The sequence below is a fragment of the Myxine glutinosa genome, chromosome 1 (assembly GCF_964187855.1).
Source record: "Myxine glutinosa chromosome 1, kmMyxGlut1.1, whole genome shotgun sequence".
NCBI lineage: Eukaryota > Metazoa > Chordata > Myxini > Myxiniformes > Myxinidae > Myxine > Myxine glutinosa.
Window position 1 is genome coordinate 221898324 of NC_136261.1, and position 19351 is coordinate 221917674.

A 19351-nucleotide genomic window follows, 5' to 3' on the forward strand; every position below is an offset into this window, starting at 1 on the left:
CATCGATGCACCACCTTATGGACCACATGTCTGTGGCTGAGCACCACTTATGGACCCCATGGGTTGGGGCATGGCCCTTCTGCTGGAACCGGCCATGAAGGCCCGAGATCTTGCTGACGGACCTTGGTCACAGGGCACCGATGCCCCACAGGTGAACGACACATAGTCGGCCCTGTGGGCCATAAATAAAAATGGACACGTTCTGTGCTTTTTATTATGACAAATAGGCCGCCAGCAAAGAAGATGACATCAGGAAGAGAGCATTAGCCAGCAGAGGGGGCCGAAGAGCAAGACACCACCAAGGGTTTGTTGTTTTTATTTTTATTGAACAGTGATGACTGTGCACCGATTGGTGCTTGAGGGTGTATTGGTGCGTTTTTGGGTGCTTCATGGTGCGTCGATGCAGAGCAGGCTGTCTCCCCCCCCCCCCCCCCCCCAAAAGAACAATCACAGGTCCTGGGTTAGTTTTGTAAATACCAGTAGTCATTGTAAATAATGCGCCCCCACCGTAAATGTTTAGTTTGAAGACAATTCCGCAATTCGGTTAGCTGTGGGCGTGTATCTGTTAGGCAGGGTGCAATGGAGCAGCGGGACATATTTATTTATGTTTTAAAACTGTCACACTCAGGGTCAGGTTAAATGTAGAGGGAACTACACCTACGTGCCACACTAAAAGTAAAGGTAAGAGGCCCGGGACGTGCCTAAGAGGAGGATGGTGCAGTGTTGTGGATATGAGGATTGTGTTTTTTTATTGTTTTATTGTGGACCCTCCTGCCTCCAGTCTGTGTATAAAGGTCAAAGGTCGTTCTGTAGTTATTTCATAAACATCCACCAGCCAATCATAGATTTCCTCCTTGTTGGTAGTTATTTCCTTATTCTGTGTATTAGGCTAAGGATTTGTCTTCCATTAATTGACACTCCATTGCACCGAATTCAAATAGATAGATCCCCTTTCATTCCAATTCCCAAAGCCTTTCCTGCCAACTGCATTCGTCGCAGCTGCTGGGCGGTTTTCACCGCGACTCCATTAGCCACGAGGTAGGCTTGAAGAAGGGGGGAGGAGCTGCCGAATTCTGGGCGTGCCCGCCCATCGTCATCAAGGGTGGAGCCAGAGGGCCCGTGCTGACCAATCAGGGCTGAGGCGAGCTCACCGATGGGTGTGTTCTAGAGCCGGCGGCTTGATCACCCGCGGGCGTTATAAAAAAGCGCAGTGGAAGCCTTTGACACAAGTGCGAAACCAGAAGTGCGCCAGAGACGGCAGAGGAGTCCAAGTCCAGAAGTGCGAAACTCGAAGTGCGCCAGAGACGGCAGAGGAGTCCAAGTCCAGAAGTGCGAAACCAGAAGTGCGCCAGAGACGGCAGAGGAGTCCAAGTCCAGAAGTGCAAAGAAAGAGTTCTGCAGAGAGCCGCTTCAACCAGCCGCGTGAAGCCCTGACGGGGCAGCGAGTGACCCTGCCGGTGTGCGGTGAAAGCCGAATACAAGGAGCTGCCGGCTCCTCGCTTCCCGCCTGGAGTGGACCTGCTCGCTGTGCCCTGTGATTCCACCTGCTCATCCCTCCAAACGATTCCTGTCCTTCCATCCTTTTGTGTACGTGAGTTTGTTTTGTTTGTTCTGTCCAGGGTATAAGTTTAGCCTGTGTAGATAAGCTAGCATTTCACTGTGTCTCCTTGATTTCTTCTGTAAATTATTTTATTATCCTTCCTTCCCCTTGGTTTCTTTTGGTTGTAAAATAACAAATAAATTATATTCGTATTTCCTACTTCTGTCTTCCTCTTCTTCACATCCGTGTCGTCTTTGTCTTTTCCTCATTGAATATCTGTGGCACGATTTGGCCAACGTTTCAGGATCGGGTCTAGTCATTGTAAAAACGGTTCGGGCCACGGCGCCATCCGCTCGGCAAATTAACATTTTTTCCGCGGTCCGTAACATTATATATATATATATATATATATATATATATATATATATATATATATATATATGTATATATATATATATATATGTATATATATATATATATATATGTATATATATATATATATATGTATATATATATATATATGTATATATATATATTATATGTATATATATATATATATATATGTATATATATATATATATAGTATATGTATATATATATATATATATAGATATATGTAATATATATATTATATATATATATATATATATATATATATATATATATATATATATATATATTGTTACAGATCGCGGTTTTGATGTTACGATGGGCCGAGCGGATGGTCCAACCGCGACCTAACAGGATCCCCAATTGGCCCGATTCCACCCGACGTTGACCAGATCGCACCGCAGATATTCAATCGGGAAACCTCTAAAGCGACCGAAAGAGAAGGAAAAGAGGAAAAAGACAGAGTACGGAGGAAGAACAGATTTATTATACACACACAAGCAAAAAGAAAGAGCGACCAAAATTATTTACAGCAATGGATGGAAGAAGCAGTCACACAGTGCATCGTTAGCTTAAACTATTCAATTTACTTAACCCCAGGACAACGATTAGGACAGACGACGTTCACACTTACACGGGGGATATTGCAGGCAGGTAGGGCTTGAGGGTGGATTGCTGGAGAGGGAGGCAAGGTCGGAGGCAGCAGCTCTCAATTCCTCGCGTTTTTGGCGGGGAAAACCCTCCGTCGCGTATCCGCTGCCGATGCTGTAGACGTCACGCGCTGGCTCGGGCACACCTGCTCCTCTCCTTCTGGTGGAGCCGTCTCCCTCCTTTCAGCGCGTCTCTCCAAAGCTGGTTTCCTCTCCGAGTACCTCTCCTCTTTGGCTTGGAGCGTCTCGCATCTCACCGCTCCTCTCGTATGTCACCTCTTCGCTCATCTCCCAGGTCATCTGCCGAAGCAGTCCCTTCCAGTCCCTTTTATTACTCCGGGCGGAATCAAGCCGCCGGCTGCGAGGGCACGCCTACCGGGTCGCTAACCGCGGTGCTGGTTGGCCAAGTGGGGTTGGCTCACTCCTCCCCTCTATGACGAGGTGGAGACACGCCTTTCTTCTCCGAGATGAGCACATGGGCAATGGCGGCTTGCGGGATTGAACACCACTCGCACCGCTTTTGAAAGGAACTTTGGAGAGCGGAGATGATTGGGGAAATTGGAAGGGCCTACGCTTATTTCGTTTGATACAATGCAGAGTCAATCTAGTGGGAAACACATATTTAGCCTACATGGAATAAGGAAATACACTATTTAAAAAGATATATCGTGGCCTGCGTGTAAGTTTCATGGAATTAACTAGGAGGACGGCTGCGACCATTATTTACATTACGAGGGTGTTACACATAACAAAACCATACTTTTTACATTCGTTACACTTCCTCCAAAATTGTTACACTTCTCAAAAACCGTTACACTTCTCAAATTCGTTACACTTCTCAAAACCGTTACAATATATATATATATATATATATATATATATATATATATATATATATATATATATATATATATATATATATATATATATATATCTATATATAAATATATATATATATACATGTATATATATAAATATATATATATACATGTATATATATATATATATATATATATATATATATATATATATATATATATATATATATATATATATATATATATATATATATATATATATATATATATATATTGTAACGGATTTGGGAAACCCTGCACTTGGTGTAATTATTGTAAATACCACCCTCTGTAAATGTAATGATTCTTGCAAATACCTCCGTTTCATGTAAAGATCAAGGGTCGTCCTTTTAGTTAGTCCATCGCACACACGTAGAGAACCATAGGATCCCTCAATAGTTATATCATTATTATGTATTCCAGTTTAAGGCTCTGTTTTCCATTAGTTGACTCTGCATTGCACCAAATCAAATAAGATAGATCCCCTACAATATCGCCGTGGCCTCCAAAGCGCCAGCACGGCAGCGTTCGCCACCGTTGCATTGGGTGGTTGTTATTGGCATCATCATCGCCCCAAAACTCCATTGAACACGAGGTCATCTCGGAGCAGAAGGTGGGAGGAGTCAGCCAAGCGCCAGGAACAAGGCGTGGCTCTGCCAGCACCTCATCAAGGGGCGGGGACCGGTGAGCCCTCGCGACCAACCAAGGCCGAGGCGAGCTCACCGGTGGGCGTTTTCCAAAAGGCAGGCGGCTTGATCGCACCAGGCACAATATAAGCGCACGCGCAAGCCTATTCAGGGAGATGCGTGATCCAGCTGAACCGGAGAAGACAGAAAGACGTGAGGGGGTGCTGATATTGCGGCAATAAACCGAGACCCTCTAGGGGCCCTATTGTCGCCGGTTGTGAAGACGCAGAGCTGCCAGCTGCTGTTCGCTCCGAGCCCGGAGCGTGAACTTCAATGCTTACCGCTGCCTGGATCCTTCTCCCCCCCCTGACGCATCCTTACCATCGGCCTGGACCATTCGCTCTCTGAGCCATTCCTGCCTGCAATTTCCCTTTGTCGTGTAAGTCCGTTGGTCTGTCCTTTGTGTTGTCTGGATATAAGTTAAGCCTGTATAAGTAAGAATTGCCCTGTGTATCTGCTTCTTCCTCTTCCCTGTAAATTACTTCGTTCTTCTTTTCTTCTTTGGGATATTGTATATAGTTAATAAATATCTGTTCCTCCATTCTTTGATTTCTTCTTTCTCATCCGATCGTTTTAGAGATTTCCCAATTGAGTTCCTGTGGTGCGATTTCGGCCAACGCTTATGAATCGGGTTAGTCTTTGCTAATGGTTTCGAACCGCGGGCTGCTAAAACCGCTCGGCAAATAACATCCTGCCCGTGGTTTCGAGCGGAGTTGCCCACCTGCCTCGTGGAGGGATTGCCGGAGGTGTACGGGAATCCCCTTGACCAATCACTTGAGGCAATCCCGCCCCACAGGGGAGTGGGGTAGCTTCAGGATCGGAGACGCCAGTGCAAATAGAAGGGGGATTAACCCCTCCCCCACCCTCCCCCACCCCCCCCCCCCCCCCCCCCCCCGCTAAGGGGAGCGCCGTCCTCCGTTTCCGTAACAATATTATATATAAATATATATATTATATATATATATCTATTGTTATATCGATGTGGTAGTGATATGTAGAGCAGATAGATCTGAGTAGGTAACATGCTTCGTGTGTCGCGGTAAGGAAAACTACCTGTAATAAGTTTCTCATGTGTAGGCGTTTTGTCGGGTAAGGAGTATACTTGTGAACCTACCAGGAGGTTCGTGTGTTAAGTAGAGTTAGGGATTAAAAAGTAGCGCCCCTGTGTGTTCTCACCTGGTCAGCCAAACCTTTGTCCCTTTTGGCACCGCAACCACTTAGACACTTAGTTTAGGATCCTTATTGCAACACTAAATAACGCCCTCCCCTGGCATGACTTAGGAAGGAAACCAGGCCAGGACACCGCCGCATGGCCGCCGCCATTTGCACCTCCGACGGACCTAACCAGATCGAGTGCCACGTGCTATGACCACACCACAGGTCTGTGATTCGGTGGAGGGCCACTGATTGGGTGGCGCGCCAAGGCTGACGTCACCGCCACGGAGTGATACGAGGGGCGGCAGGACTTCTTTTCGTGAGTGAGGGAGTTGGCAAGCAGAGATCAGCAAGCGCCGAACGCGATTGTGGAGTCTGGCAGTGGGTCTTGCAGTGGGTCAGTTGGTCTGGCAGTGGTCATGTGGCCGAGTGAGTCTTGAGAGAATTGCTTCTGGCAGTGAGTCTTGAGACGCAGTGGAGTGAGTGAGTTGGAAAGCAGAAGAGTTGGCCAGCAGTGGAGTTCGGACAGGGAGAGAATTGTGAGAGTTGCTTCGTTGGCTTGAACTTAGCTCGAAGCGGCACTTGGCGTGCAGTGGACTCGTGCTCTCTTCCCCCCTTTGCCGTTCTTTGTCGTTCTGTGTTCGTGCTCGAGTCGAGGGTCGACCTTGTGTGGAGCTCGCGGGCCTGCGTTGGACGCGTGGTGCTTGGTGCACGGACCTCGTGGGCGGTGAGAGGATCGGAGCTTGGAGCGAGGCCTGGTGGCGGCCGAGCAGGGCCGTGTTACACGGAAGACGACCAGAGACAGATAAGACCAAGTTGCGCGTGCACAATTACATGACGTGTTCTTTTCCTTAATTCAAATTCCCTCGTCTCGTTTCTGAAATCAGTCATGTGGGGACGTCCCGATTAGGATATTTATTACTGGCGTGTGCTTTTCCCTGTCCCGAATTTCTTTGCAATAAACCCTTGTATTATTTTCTGTATATATTCCTAAACGCAGTTTTCCGTGTGATTTGTTTAATTTGCAGCAGCATTGGAGACGCCCCGAGAACAGGTAAGACTGCAAGGGTCTCGCTGCCCCCCTCCATCCCCCGCTCTTTGGTGTAGCTTTTTGGTTCCGGAGTCCGCCATTGAGTTTTCGCCTCAGGGGTTAAGGCCTTCGCAATCGGCATCCGTGACCGCCTGATATTAATCAAAGGCGGCCGCGCGACAATATATTACATTACATTACATTACGTAATCAAGCATTACATTATCTTCTATCTATCTTCGATATACAGTGCATTCAGAAAGTATTCAGACCCCTTCACTTTTTTCACATTTTGTTATGTTGCAGCCTTATGCTGAAATCGTTTATATTAATTTTTCCCCTCATCAATTTACACTCAATACCCCATAATGACAAAGAGAAAACAGGATTTTAGAAAGTTTTGCTAATTTATTAGAAAATAAAAAACTGAAATATCACATTTACATAAGTATTCAGACCCTTTGCTATGACACTTGAAATTTAGCTCAAGTGCCTCCCATTTCTCTTGATCATCTTTGAGATGTTTCTCCACCTTGATTGGAGTCTACCTGTGGTAAATTCAATTGATTGGACATGATTTGGAAAGGCACACACCTGTTTATATAAGGTCTCACAGCTGACAATGCATATCAGAGCAAAAACCATGCCATGAGGTCGAAGGAACTGCCTGCAGAGCTCAGAGACAGGATTGTGTCGAGGCACAGATCTGGGGAAGCCTACAAAAAAATCTCTGCTCCATTGAAGGTTCCCAAGAGCACAGTGGCCTCCATAATTCTTAAATGGAAGAAGTTTGGAACAACCAGGACTCTTCCTAGAGTTGGCCACCCGGCCAAACTGAACAATCGTGGGAGAAGGGCCTTGGTAAGAGAGGTGACCAAGAACCCGATGATCACTCTGGCTGAGCTCCAGAGATCCTTTGTGGAGATGGGAGAAACTTCCAGAAGGACAACCATCACTGCAACACTCCACCGATCTGGGCTTTATGGCAGAGTGGCCAGACGGAAGCCTCTCCTCAGTGAGACACATGAAAGCCCACAGAATCTTGTTTCTCACAGTCTGAGAGTCCTTTAGGTGCTTTTTTGCAAACTCCATGCGGGATATATATATATATATATATATATATATATATATATATATATACACATGTTGGAACCCATCTGTGGATCGGTCCCATCGGCCGATGGGTCTGACCCATCTGTGGATGCACGAGAAATGACAATGCAGACCCATCGGCCGATGGGTCTGCGCCATCTGCGGATGTGTTGTTCACCTTGAAGGTGAACCCATCTGTGTTTCCTATGCATCAATGGTGGATGAGTATGTTTATTTGAACCTAAAAATAAGCAATTGATGTCATAAATGTTTATAAAGCAGTCCGTGACATGTGGTTTAATCTGTTAAACATTTAAAAATCATCTCTGTTAAATTCCTACCACATGTAATTCCAATGAATGTGTACCTGATTGAAGAGCACCATTCTGTCAACACATTCCTTCAAGGTGAACAACACATCCGCAGATGGCGCAGACCCATCGGCCGATGGGTCTGCATTGTCATTTCTCGTGCATCCACAGATGGGTCAGACCCATCGGCCGATGGGACCGATCCACAGATGGGTTCCAACATATATATATATATATATATATATATATATATATATATATATATATATATATATATATATATATATATATATATACATATATATATATATATATACATATATATATATATACATATATATATATATATACATATATATATATATATATATATATATATATAATATATATATATATATATATAATATATATATATATATATATAACTGTAAGAAATAGTAGAAACTCCAAAGTACGAGCAGGGCGTCTCATTTGTATTGAATATATAATCGTTAGATTAAATAAGACGCGGACGTAGCTTCAGGACGTCGATCTTTAATTGTCGACCAAGCTTTCGACCAACAAAGGTCTTCTTCTGAGTCAGCCCCAAGTTCAACGGAAGTCACACACATCACGGCAGGGGCACATACACATCCACATGCAGCAACTACACCTGGATGCGTACATACCCCCCACGCCCAGCCAAAGTCCTCTGTCTTTAAACCCAACTGCCATCCTCTTTGCTCGTCAGTCAGTGACTGTTTGCTGTAGAAATATATATATATATATATATATATATATATATATATATATATATATATATATATATATATATATATATATATATATATAAGTTCAAAACACACCTGGACATCCTGGACACATCGTTCCTGGACACATCGTTCCGTTGAACTTGGGGCTGACTCAGAAGAAGACCTTTGTTGGTCGAAAGCTTGGTCGACAATTAAAGATCGACGTCCTGAAGCTACGTCCGCGTCTTATTTAATCTAACGATTATATATATATATATATATACATATATATATATATATATATATATATATATATATATATATATACATATATATATATATACATATATATATATATATAATATATATATATATATATATATATATATATATATATTATATATATATATATATGTATATATATATGTATATATATGTATATATATATATATATATATATATATATATATATATATATATATATATATATATATATATATATATATATATATATATATCTAACAGCAAACAGTCACCATATCGGGCCGAAACGGGATGACGCTGAGGACCTCGACTGAGGACCCGGTCAGTGCGGCACACTTGTGACCAGGTGTGTTTTGAACTTATGTTTGTGCTGGTGCTACCAGTGACTCCCAGGGAAGACTGGGTGGCGACCAGGAATAGGCTGGTGACGCTGGAGAGACAGCATCGGGGGTAGGTGGCCTTGTCAGAGCCGGATGGGTTGTGTGCGTAAGGTGGGTGAGGAGGAGGTACAGCAACGCAGTGCCTTTGAAAAGGGGACACGTAAGACGGCCGGGAGAAACAGCCAGGTAGCAAGCCACAGTGTTGTATGTCCTGGGGTTGTACTTCAGCAGGGAAAGGATGTGATGAGGAGAGTGAAATGGCCAGGTATGGGAGAAAGGGAAGTATAAAGGTGGGTGTTTGAGTGTTCCACCATGTTTGTTTGGTGCTGTGGATTCTGGATGTGGAGGCGATTTTGTTATTGTAGTCTGCATTCGCACTGGCTGGGCGTGGGGGTATGTACGCATCCAGGTGTAGTTGCTGCATGTGGATGTGTATGTGCCCCTGCTGGCCCACCGTAGCTGACCGTATCGAGGTTGAAAGGCCGAAACGGGATGACGCTGAGGACCTCGACTGAGGACCCGGTCAGTGCGGCACACTTGTGACCAGGTGTGTTTTGAACTTTTATATATATATATATATATATATATATATATATATATTTCTACAGCAAACAGTCACTGACTGACGAGCAAAGAGGATGGCAGTTGGGTTTAAAGACAGAGGACTTTGACAAAGTTCTCCAATCTTTTAATTATGATGAATATACGTAACATTTTGGCAGGCAACGCACACCAAAAAACGATTTGTGTGTGCTACTGTCTTCATTGGGACTATAGATTACTTGTCTAATTCAAGACGAGTAATCTATAAGCCTGATGGATGAGTAATCTATAAACCTGGTCCAGTATGAGCAATGTTTCGGCCAATTCCAGGATGAGTAATCTGTAAACCTAGTCCAGGATGACTTATGTATAGTATAGGCCTGATGAAGGCAGTTGCACACACAAATCGCTTTTTGGTTTGTGTCGGCGGTCGAAAGATTGCATTTATAAATCACAATAAAAAGGTTGGATACCGGTACAGTGCCCTCAATAAGTATTGGAACAGTTAAGTCAAATTTGTTATTATTGCTTATATACTCGATAAATTTGGATTTGAGATGAGAAGATGAATATGAGGCAAGAGTACAGGTCAGCTTTTATTTCTTGGTATTTCTATGTTTATACAGTGACTTCAGAAAGTATTCACACCCTTGACTTTTTTCACATTTTGTTGTTTCACAGCCTGAATTAAAAATGGATTAAATTGAGATTTTTTTTTTGTCAATGATCGACTCATAATACCCCGCAACGTCAAAGTGGCATTTTATTTTAGTACAGTGTAACTCCGCCACCAGGACGAGGCTCAGGTCTATCATATCGGAGCAGGGAGTAACCAATGAGAGATGCTAAGGAGTCAGGGATATCTTGAAGGAAGAAACTTTCTGTTAAGCAGATTAAGTCTGGTTCGTGAGAAGCAACCTGTATGGAGAGATCAGTCAGGTGTGAGCGAAGGCCCCGGATGTTTGAGATGAGCAAATTGACAGTTGATTGAGGCGTGCCTTTGTTGTGTTTTAGTGTTAAGGCCAAATGTTTAAGGGGTTCTTTTATGTGCTGGAGGGGGGGGGGGGGGGGTAAGACTGTTTATTTGTGACACTGCATCATATAAATACTTGACGTAAATGCATGCCCTTGTTAAAACAATATAGACTTTCTAAACCGACATGACTGTCTGTTTCCTCCATTTGGTTATACTTAGTGTGTAATAAGGAGACGGCAGGTTGTATCCCACTGATTCACTAAGGTCAGACTAGCCAACATCTCACTTGCAGTTCCGCTCATCTGTATGTAATTAATAGATAAAGGTGGGGCATCGAGAGGATGGTTCCCCATCTGGGATAACTAACTCGCCCAGAAAGTAACCCGTTGTGCCATGATGTTGGTGCTAAGATGCTTAGCAACCGATCGTGCAGCGGAGTTATCTGCGGCTCGTTAGATTCAGGGTCAAAGATAGGCCACTGTTGACCCGGGCCAACATACCCGTCACAATATATGCACACACTGTCTATAGTGCATATTGGAAGTGATACACAATCTCTGAGCTAATTTTAATTTTAAAAATAAGAATTGCTGCTTACTCCGAGATGAAGGTGCTGCAAGTGTCTGAGGCAGCCGAATACAGGTAGAAGGCGTTCTATCCCACAGCCTCGAAGCTCCAGCTCTACCAGACCGGCCATGCGGCGCAGTGGGGAAAGGGTTGCAAGACGAGGTGTGCAGGCAGCCCGTACTGCAAGCCTCCGCAGTCTTGCAGCTGCTTCTATTGGAAGCGGTGGAAGACGAAGACTGGGACCCTCAAGTATGAGGATGAGTGAGGAAAGTGCACGCAACCCCCCTAGAGAAGCAACGACATCCCGACTGTCATCATCAGGACCTAGGGGTCCACGCAATTCCAATTCTCGAAGGCTGAGGAGGGCAGGAAGCCAGGCAGGCATGTCAGCTGTATCGGAGAAATGGACACGCAGGATCTAGGTAGGGATTGTTGGAAATGAAGTTCATTACAAATGAGGTTTGATACCCTTTTAAAAATCGCTGAAAACCTTTCTCATACTGCTCCAAGGTGTTTTGGAAAGTAAACTTTCAAGAAAAAAATTGTGAAATTCTAAGGCACATTTAATCAGGAATTTAAAAAAATTTCATCTTAAACACCAATCACGCAAGTTCTGCTGCTATTCAAAAAACCTGTAGCTGAGAAGCGAGAAAGTCGAGTGCCTCTGGATGTGGGCGCACAGGTGAATTGAAGAGGCCAATTTCTTTTAGGCTGCTCAGCTGGGATAGCCATGCTGGCAGAAGCACATCATGCATGTCCTCCAGCTATATCAAGGGGCAGAACAACGTTTTCCCATTTGTCATTTTGTGATATGATTAGGCAAGAACATGCAAAAACAGCAAAGCATAAAACTGTAATTTGGAAACAATAGAGATAAAACATCTATGGAGGCCATTATAGTAAACCATCATCATCAATGTACCATATTCTTTACCAAAGCAATCTCTTGTGCTGGATATCTCTTGGCAAGGCTTGTGCTGTGTCGTTTGCCATTGTATGAATTTGCCCAGGATGTAGGCGAGAATCTAAAGATATCAACATTATTGTAATTTCCCACGATGAGGCTGAATGAATTGCATAAGGCCTGTTGCTCTTACATCACAGGCAGGCCTATGACTTCTCTTTTTTACAGTCTCTCCTTTGGTTTGGCCCACTCACCCAGCCCTCCGACCCTCCCCAACAACTCCAGGATGCACAGGTTATTCCAAAATCTAAGCTGATTGTCCACCATTCAAGTTCAGTAATTCAAACTCCTTGGACTCACTATCAGCCATGATCTTTCTTCGTCAAACCACATTTCAAAATTGGTCTCCAAAGCCAGCCACCAACTGGGCATCCTTCATCATACAAAGTCCATCCTTGGCACACCTGAACTGCTATCCACCTACAAGGCCTTCATCTGTAACTTAATGGAGTACTGCTCTACCCTCTTGGCTGGCTCCCACTGCCTCACATCTTACTCAACAAGATGTCATGGAACCAAGGCCTTCAAGATCATTGGAATCTCCTATGATGATGCGTAGTCTAGGGGCATATCACTTCATCATTGCAGACAGGTCGATGGTCTCTCTGTCTTCTACTGCCTGCTTTCTGGTCTTGCACCCTCTGCTCCTTCTGTGATTTGTCCCTCAGCCCCCCGTCCCCCTCCCAGGTCCCATGTTTCTGCAGGGCACACAGGTCCACCAACAACCCAATTCTGGTGAAACTACCTAAATCCAGGATCACTGCTCACCAACACTCATTCGTTCCCCTTTTTTCCTTCCTGTGGAATCAACTTCCACATTCTCTTCAATCTCATTCTTCCTTCCAGATCCTCAACCAGCTGCTCACCACCATCTCAGATCATGTACCCCAATCCAAAACCATGACCTTTTCTTAACCCCTACCCCTCACCCCCCTGAAACCAACCCCAATCCCTCCTTCCAAATTTCCAGTTTTTCCTCCTCAGAATTTCCTTCTCTATCCATATTGTCCAGCCCATACACCATCCTGTCCACCACATCTTCTCCTGCTCCTCATTCCTCCCCACGCCCATTGTTTGTCCAAGTCTGCCTCTATTTTGGCCTTCGACACTGCTGGTAGTGTTTCCCCCCTCTCTCAACTGTCCGTTTTGTCATGTTGTGTCCTGAGCCTTTCAATGTACTCGTACTAGCTCTTCCATGAGCCTCGACTATGTATACAAATTAATTTTTTTAAATACAAAATAAAAAAATTAAAATCACCAAACAGACCTCCAGTTGGCCAACCACTGTGTCGGTATAAAAACATCGAGCAAAGCCTTTTCTTGTTCATTTTCAGCTCAAATCATTCCACAACAGGTTCATCCAGAGTGTTATGACATATGGCTCTATTTGATGGGTTCTCCCTTCTCTGAAGGCAATGGAAAGTCCCACAGTCTTCTCTTTAACAATAGACACAGGTTGGTGTCCTTAGGGTCTTGTACCATTTTCTTCTAGTCATGTCCTTCCTGCTATCTCTCCACTCCATCCCTCCACATCCTCACTAAGTTACCACATTGATCCAGTCACATTTTCTTTATTATGCTCCCAAAGTATACACTTTCTACTTACCTCTAGTCCTTTGCCATTTTTACGGCGTAGCCCCGAGGTCAATGCCGTCTGGAACAGTGTTTGTCTCTCCGTCCAGTGTATGTATGACTGTATGTCCCTTCCGCTGGTATTTTGTGGGCTTATTCCCTTTAAAATTCGTTTTCTCTGCAACTGTTGATCCGACTGACACGAAATTTCCACCATAGGGGCGCCTCCTCCTGTAGAATTTGTTTAATGATAATTATGACATCATAGGTCATGTGGTATGGGTGCCATCTTGGAAAAAAAGAAAAACTTTGCACCTCTATATCTCCAAAACCGCTCCATGGAAGAAAATTGAAAGGTGGCTCATTGTAAAGTACTCCCATGGGGAATAACATATGTTAATGATGATGTAATAGCTGCCTGCCTTCATTGTGATGACATAAATTGGCAAATAGGACGCTTGATCCGATCAGTATGAAACGTCTTGAGCATGATCGAGGGATAAATTGGTCGAGAAAAAAATTGATGACATCATCAGTCAGGTGGTTGGGCAGCCATATTTTTAAGGTGTAGCCTGTAGGACAATACCGTCTAGAACAGCATTTATCTGCCCGTCCTGTGAATGTATGTCTGTCCCTCACAAACGTCCACCAATCAGAGCTGAGGATCTGGTCACATGACAGGGAAACAGCTCATCCTCCAATCAGCAGATCCACGCCCAGCTATGCCGTTGTTCGGCGATCGATCTTGTTTCTCTTATCTGTATAAATACCTTTCTGCATTTGTTATGTTGAGATCCTTTAGTCTTATAGCTATCACCCCATCAGAACATTGTCTTGTCTCTAATACCTATCCATGAGCTTTTCTGTTCTCTAAAACTCTGCCTTCTATCAGCCTGTAGCTTTATCTACTCACTCTGACTCATCAACAACTTTTGGAGGTTTGTTGCCCACACACACTGTTTTTCAATGCTTTCACGACTCTTTCACTCTTCTATAACCACTGCTACCATGTCGAGATTAGTGAATCGGATGAAACTTTACAGCAAATTGACAATGTCCCCAACCGTATTTGGTTGGTGAAATGTATGTATGTATGTATGTATGTATGTATGTATGTATGTATATTAAATGTATGTGTATATATATATATATATACATTACATGACCAAAAGTATGCGGACACCACTTCTAATTAATGGATTCAGCTGTTTCAGCTACACCTATTGCTGACAGGTATATACATATAATCAAGCACACAGCCATGCATGCTCAAAATCTCCATGGACAACGGCAGTTGAATGGCGAAACGAAAAAGCTCAGTGACTTTCAACGTGGCATCGTCATAGGATGCCACCTTTCCAACAAGTCAGTTCGTCAAATTTCTGCCCTGCTAGAGCTGCCCCGGTCAAATGTAAGTGCTGTTATTGTGAAGTGGAAACGTCTAGGAGCAACAACAGCTCAGCCGCGAAGTGGTAGGCCACACAAGCTCACAGAACGGGACCGCCGAGTGCTCAAGCGCATAGCGCGTAAAAATCATCTGTCCTCGGTTGCAACACTCACTACCGAGTTCCAAACTGCCTCTGGAAGCAACGTCAGCATGACAACCCTTCGTCGGGAGCTTCATGAAATGGGTTTCCATGGCTGAGCAGCCGCACACAAGCCTAATATCACCATGCGCAAAGTCAAGTGTCGGCGAGAGTGGTGTAAAGCTCGCTGCCATTGGACTCTGGAGCAGTGGAAACGCGTTCTCTGGAGTGATGAATCACGCTTCACCATCTGGCAGTATGACGGACGAATTTGGGTTTGGCGGATACCAGGAGAACGCACCGCCCGAATGCATAGCGCCAACTGTAAAGTTTGGTGGAGGAGGAATAATGGTCTGTGGCTGTTTTTCATGGTTCGGGCCCCTTAGTTCCAGTGAAGGAAAATCTTAACGCTACAGCATACAATGACATTCTAGACGATTGTGTGCTTCCAACTTTGTGGCAACAGTTTGGGGAAGGCCCTTCCTGTTTCAGCATGATAATGCCCCTGTGCACAAAGCGAAGTCCATACAGAAATGGTTTGTCGAGATCGGTGTGGAAGAACTTGACTGGCCTGCACAGAGCCCTGACCTCAACCCCATCAAACACCTTTGGGATGAATTGGAACGCCGACAGCGAGCCAGGCCTAATCGCCCAACATCAGTGCCCGACCTCACCAATGCTCTTGTGGCTGAATGGAAGCAAATCCCTGCAGCAATGTTCCAACATCTAGTGGAAAGCCTTCTCAGAAGAGTGGAGGCTGTTATAGCAGCAAAGGGGGGGACCAACTCCATATTTATGACAATGAATTTGGAATGAGATGTGTGATGTTCGGGTGTCCACATACTTTTGGTCATGTCGTATATATATGTATATATATATATATAGTGTTGTGGATATGAGAATGGTTTGTTTTTTTTGTTGTTGTAGTGTAAATTGTTGTTAGAATATCGCCCTCCTTGCTCCAGTGTTGTATAAAGGTCAAAGGGCGTTCCCGTAGTTAGTTCCATAAAGCATACATGAAGGACACCATAATATCCCTGTTCAGTAGTTTATTTCCTTATTCTGTGTATTAGGTTAAGGCTTTGTTTTCCATTAAGATGACACTCCATTGCACCAAGTGAAATAAGATAGATCCCCTTTCATTCCCATTCCCAAAACCTCCATTTCCAACTGCGTCATTGCCAAGCCTCAATTGCCAGCTACATCCCCTCCAAGCCTCCATTGCCAACTGCACTGGGCAGTTTGCCAGGTTTGCTACAGCAGTGGGTTGTTGATTTCGCCCCAAAACCACCATTAAGCATGTGCTCAGCTCGGGGAAGAAGGGCGTGCCCGCCCATCGTCATCAAGGGTGGAGTCAGAGGGCCTGTGCCCACCAATCAGGGCCGAAGCGAGCTCACCGAGGGGCGTGTCCTGAAGGCCGGCGGCTTGATCGCCTGAGGTGCTATAAAAGCACGCGCGCAAGAGCAAAGAGAAGTGGTTGGACTAAGCAAGGGAGTTGTTGAGTTGTTGAGTGTGCGGTTGGACCAAGCAAGAGAGAAGTGTGTGGTTGGACCAAGCAAGAGAGAAGTGTGTGGTTGGACCAAAAGGGAGACGTGAAAAGAGACGTGGTTGGACCAAGCGAGAGACGTGCAAAGAAAGGCGCGTCAGAACGTTGGTTGGTGGTTGGACTAAGCAAGGGAGTTGTTGAGTTGTTGAGTTGTGTGGTTGGACTGAGCAGGAGTTGAGTACGAGAAGAGTTGAGTTGAGTTGAGAAGAGTTGAGTAAGGGATCCCGGAAAGAGCAGCTCCAGCCACCGCAAGTTCAGCCACAGCAGCTTCAGCCACAGCAGCAGCAGCCACAGCAGCTTCAGCCACAGCAGCTTCGGGGCCTTGATGGCAGTTTCGAACGGGGCCGCGAAGGAACGGCGGCTGCTAAACGCGCCGATCGAGAAAGGGGCAGTGGCTGCTAATCCCCGACCCGACCGTGCTGCGGGTCCAGCTGAACCTTCCTCCCCCTCCAGCCATCCACCTCCTGCCATTCCTATCATCATTGCCCGCGTGAGTCTGTCTTTGTTTGTTCTGTCCCTGGGTAATAATTAAGACTGTAGGTAAGCTAATAATTGCACTGTGTCTCTGATTCTTCTGTATATTATTTTATTATCCTTCCTTCTCCTTGGTTACTTTGAGAGTGTAAATAGTAGGAATAAATTTAGTAGTATTTCCAACCTTTTTGTCTTCTTCTTCTTCTTCACATCCGTGTCGCCTTTGTCTTTTCCCTATTGAATACCTGTGGCGCGATCCGGCCAACGTTCGGGAATCGGGTTAGTCGGGGTAACTGTTAGGGCCGCGGGGCCATCCGCTCGGGAAACCAACATCTTATCCGCGGTCCGTAACAATTGGTGTCAGGAGTGGGATCGGACCCGAAGCGCGCTTCACGCGCTCAAAATTACGAGCTGCCGAAATTTGTTTTGTTTTAAAAAACCCGAACTTTGAAATCGCGCCATGACTAGTCAAGGCGATCGGATGCCGGTGGGGGAACTAGAAGAGGGGTTAGGGGTAACCCAGGATCAGAGGGAAGAAATGGAGGAGAGCAAGGAGGAGGTGGTTGAGGAGGTGTCAGGCGCGCAAAATGGCGTCCTCGCGCACGTGGGTGTAGCGGCACCAAATTTAGCGGCGCCCGTGACCGTAGCAGCACCAGTGGATTCGAACCTTTTTTTGCTACAAATTGGAGCCCTTATGGACAAAATGGGTGAGCGAATAAGGGACGAAGTGAGGGCTGATAGTGAAAAAATGGAAAACAGAATGATGGGGGCAATGAGGGACGAAGCGAGGGGTACCAATGCCCAAATTGGGAAGTTAGACAATAATTTTAAGGGGTTAGACAAGAAATTTGAGGGGTTCGACAATGGGATAGAAGGGGTGAAACATGGGTTAACGGGGGTGGAAAATAGAATGGCTGCCCAGGAGAATCAGATAGAGGGGGTGAAAAATGGGTTAAAGGGGTTAGAAAACACAATGGACGACAAATTGCGGGAAGTAGGGGAGCAATCGGCCCGGGAAATTAAACGAATGGGAGAGCAGATAGAGGAGGTGAAAATCGGGGTAGAAGGTAAATTGGATGCTCAGAGGGATGAATTGGGACAGATGAGGGTGGCATCTACAAAAGAGATGGAGGAGATGAAGGAGGAGATACGACGAGGTGTAAGCGAGGAGGTCTCGGGGGTACGCGAGGTGAGAAGCGTATGGAGAAAGAGGTGAGAAATGGGACGGCTCGGTTACAAGGGGGCATAGAGGACCTGACGCAGGAGGTGGAACAGCTGACGGTGGGACAGACGGAGTTAGCGGAGCAGGTACAAAGGAACACTGCGGTACTAGGAGGGATAAAAGCGACACAAAGAGACATCAAGGACGACTTGATAGCGACGAAGAGGCAATGTCAGATGGTACGTGAGGGACTGACAACGAGGTTGGACGAGGTGACGGAGGTAATGGAGACGAAGGACCGGGAGGTGAGGACACACATAGAAACGGTCAAAGTAGCCTTAGAGGACGAAATTGAGGAGACGCACCGGGAAATAAAAGAGGTGAAGCAAAAATTAGAGGAGGTGGAAGAGGGGGTGAGTGAAATTAAGAAGAGACGGAGGGAAACTAAGAGGGAGATAAAGGAGGAGGTGATGGAATATGTACAAGGTCGGTGCTCAGAGCGTGATGATGTGCTCGCTAAACAGATAAAGAGTTTGCAGGTGGCGAAGGAGGTGCGGAGACGAGGTGCCAAGGTGAGTGGCGATATACGTGGAAATGTATATGATGTGAGGGGAGCTTCAGTCGGCTTGGGGGTTGATTTGGATCCGGGTGTTCGTAAGAGGCCGTTGGTGAAGTGTGCGACAGGTACGGTGTGCGAAGGAGGAGGTGTGCGAGAATGTCCGACTCTGGGGTGTGTAAGGAAAAACTGCATGCCGAGGAGTGAGTGTGCTGTCGAGAGTGAGTTGGTCGTAGCGCGTGTGCGAGGGGGCACATGGAAGCGCGGGATGAGGAGTGTTACAGAGGATGTAACGAGAGAGTGTACACCTGTGGTGAGTGTTACAGAGGAAGTAACGAGAGAGTGTGCGCAAGAGGATGCGCGAGAAAGGTGTGTAACG

General features: G+C 45.4%; 1 protein-coding gene across 1 annotated transcript in view; it reads right to left on the reverse strand.

Moving 5' to 3' along the window:
- Positions 1–19351, reverse strand: part of LOC137436360 (volume-regulated anion channel subunit LRRC8C-like) — a 124790-nt gene that overhangs the window by 13086 nt on the left and 92353 nt on the right. Inside the window, exons 8-9 of the mRNA XM_068130107.2 lie at positions 11805–11936; positions 11204–11590 (exon numbers count right to left, since the gene is read on the reverse strand). Of these exons, the coding sequence (XP_067986208.1) occupies positions 11204–11590; positions 11805–11936 (519 nt within the window). The remainder of the gene's footprint in view (positions 1–11203; positions 11591–11804; positions 11937–19351) is intronic.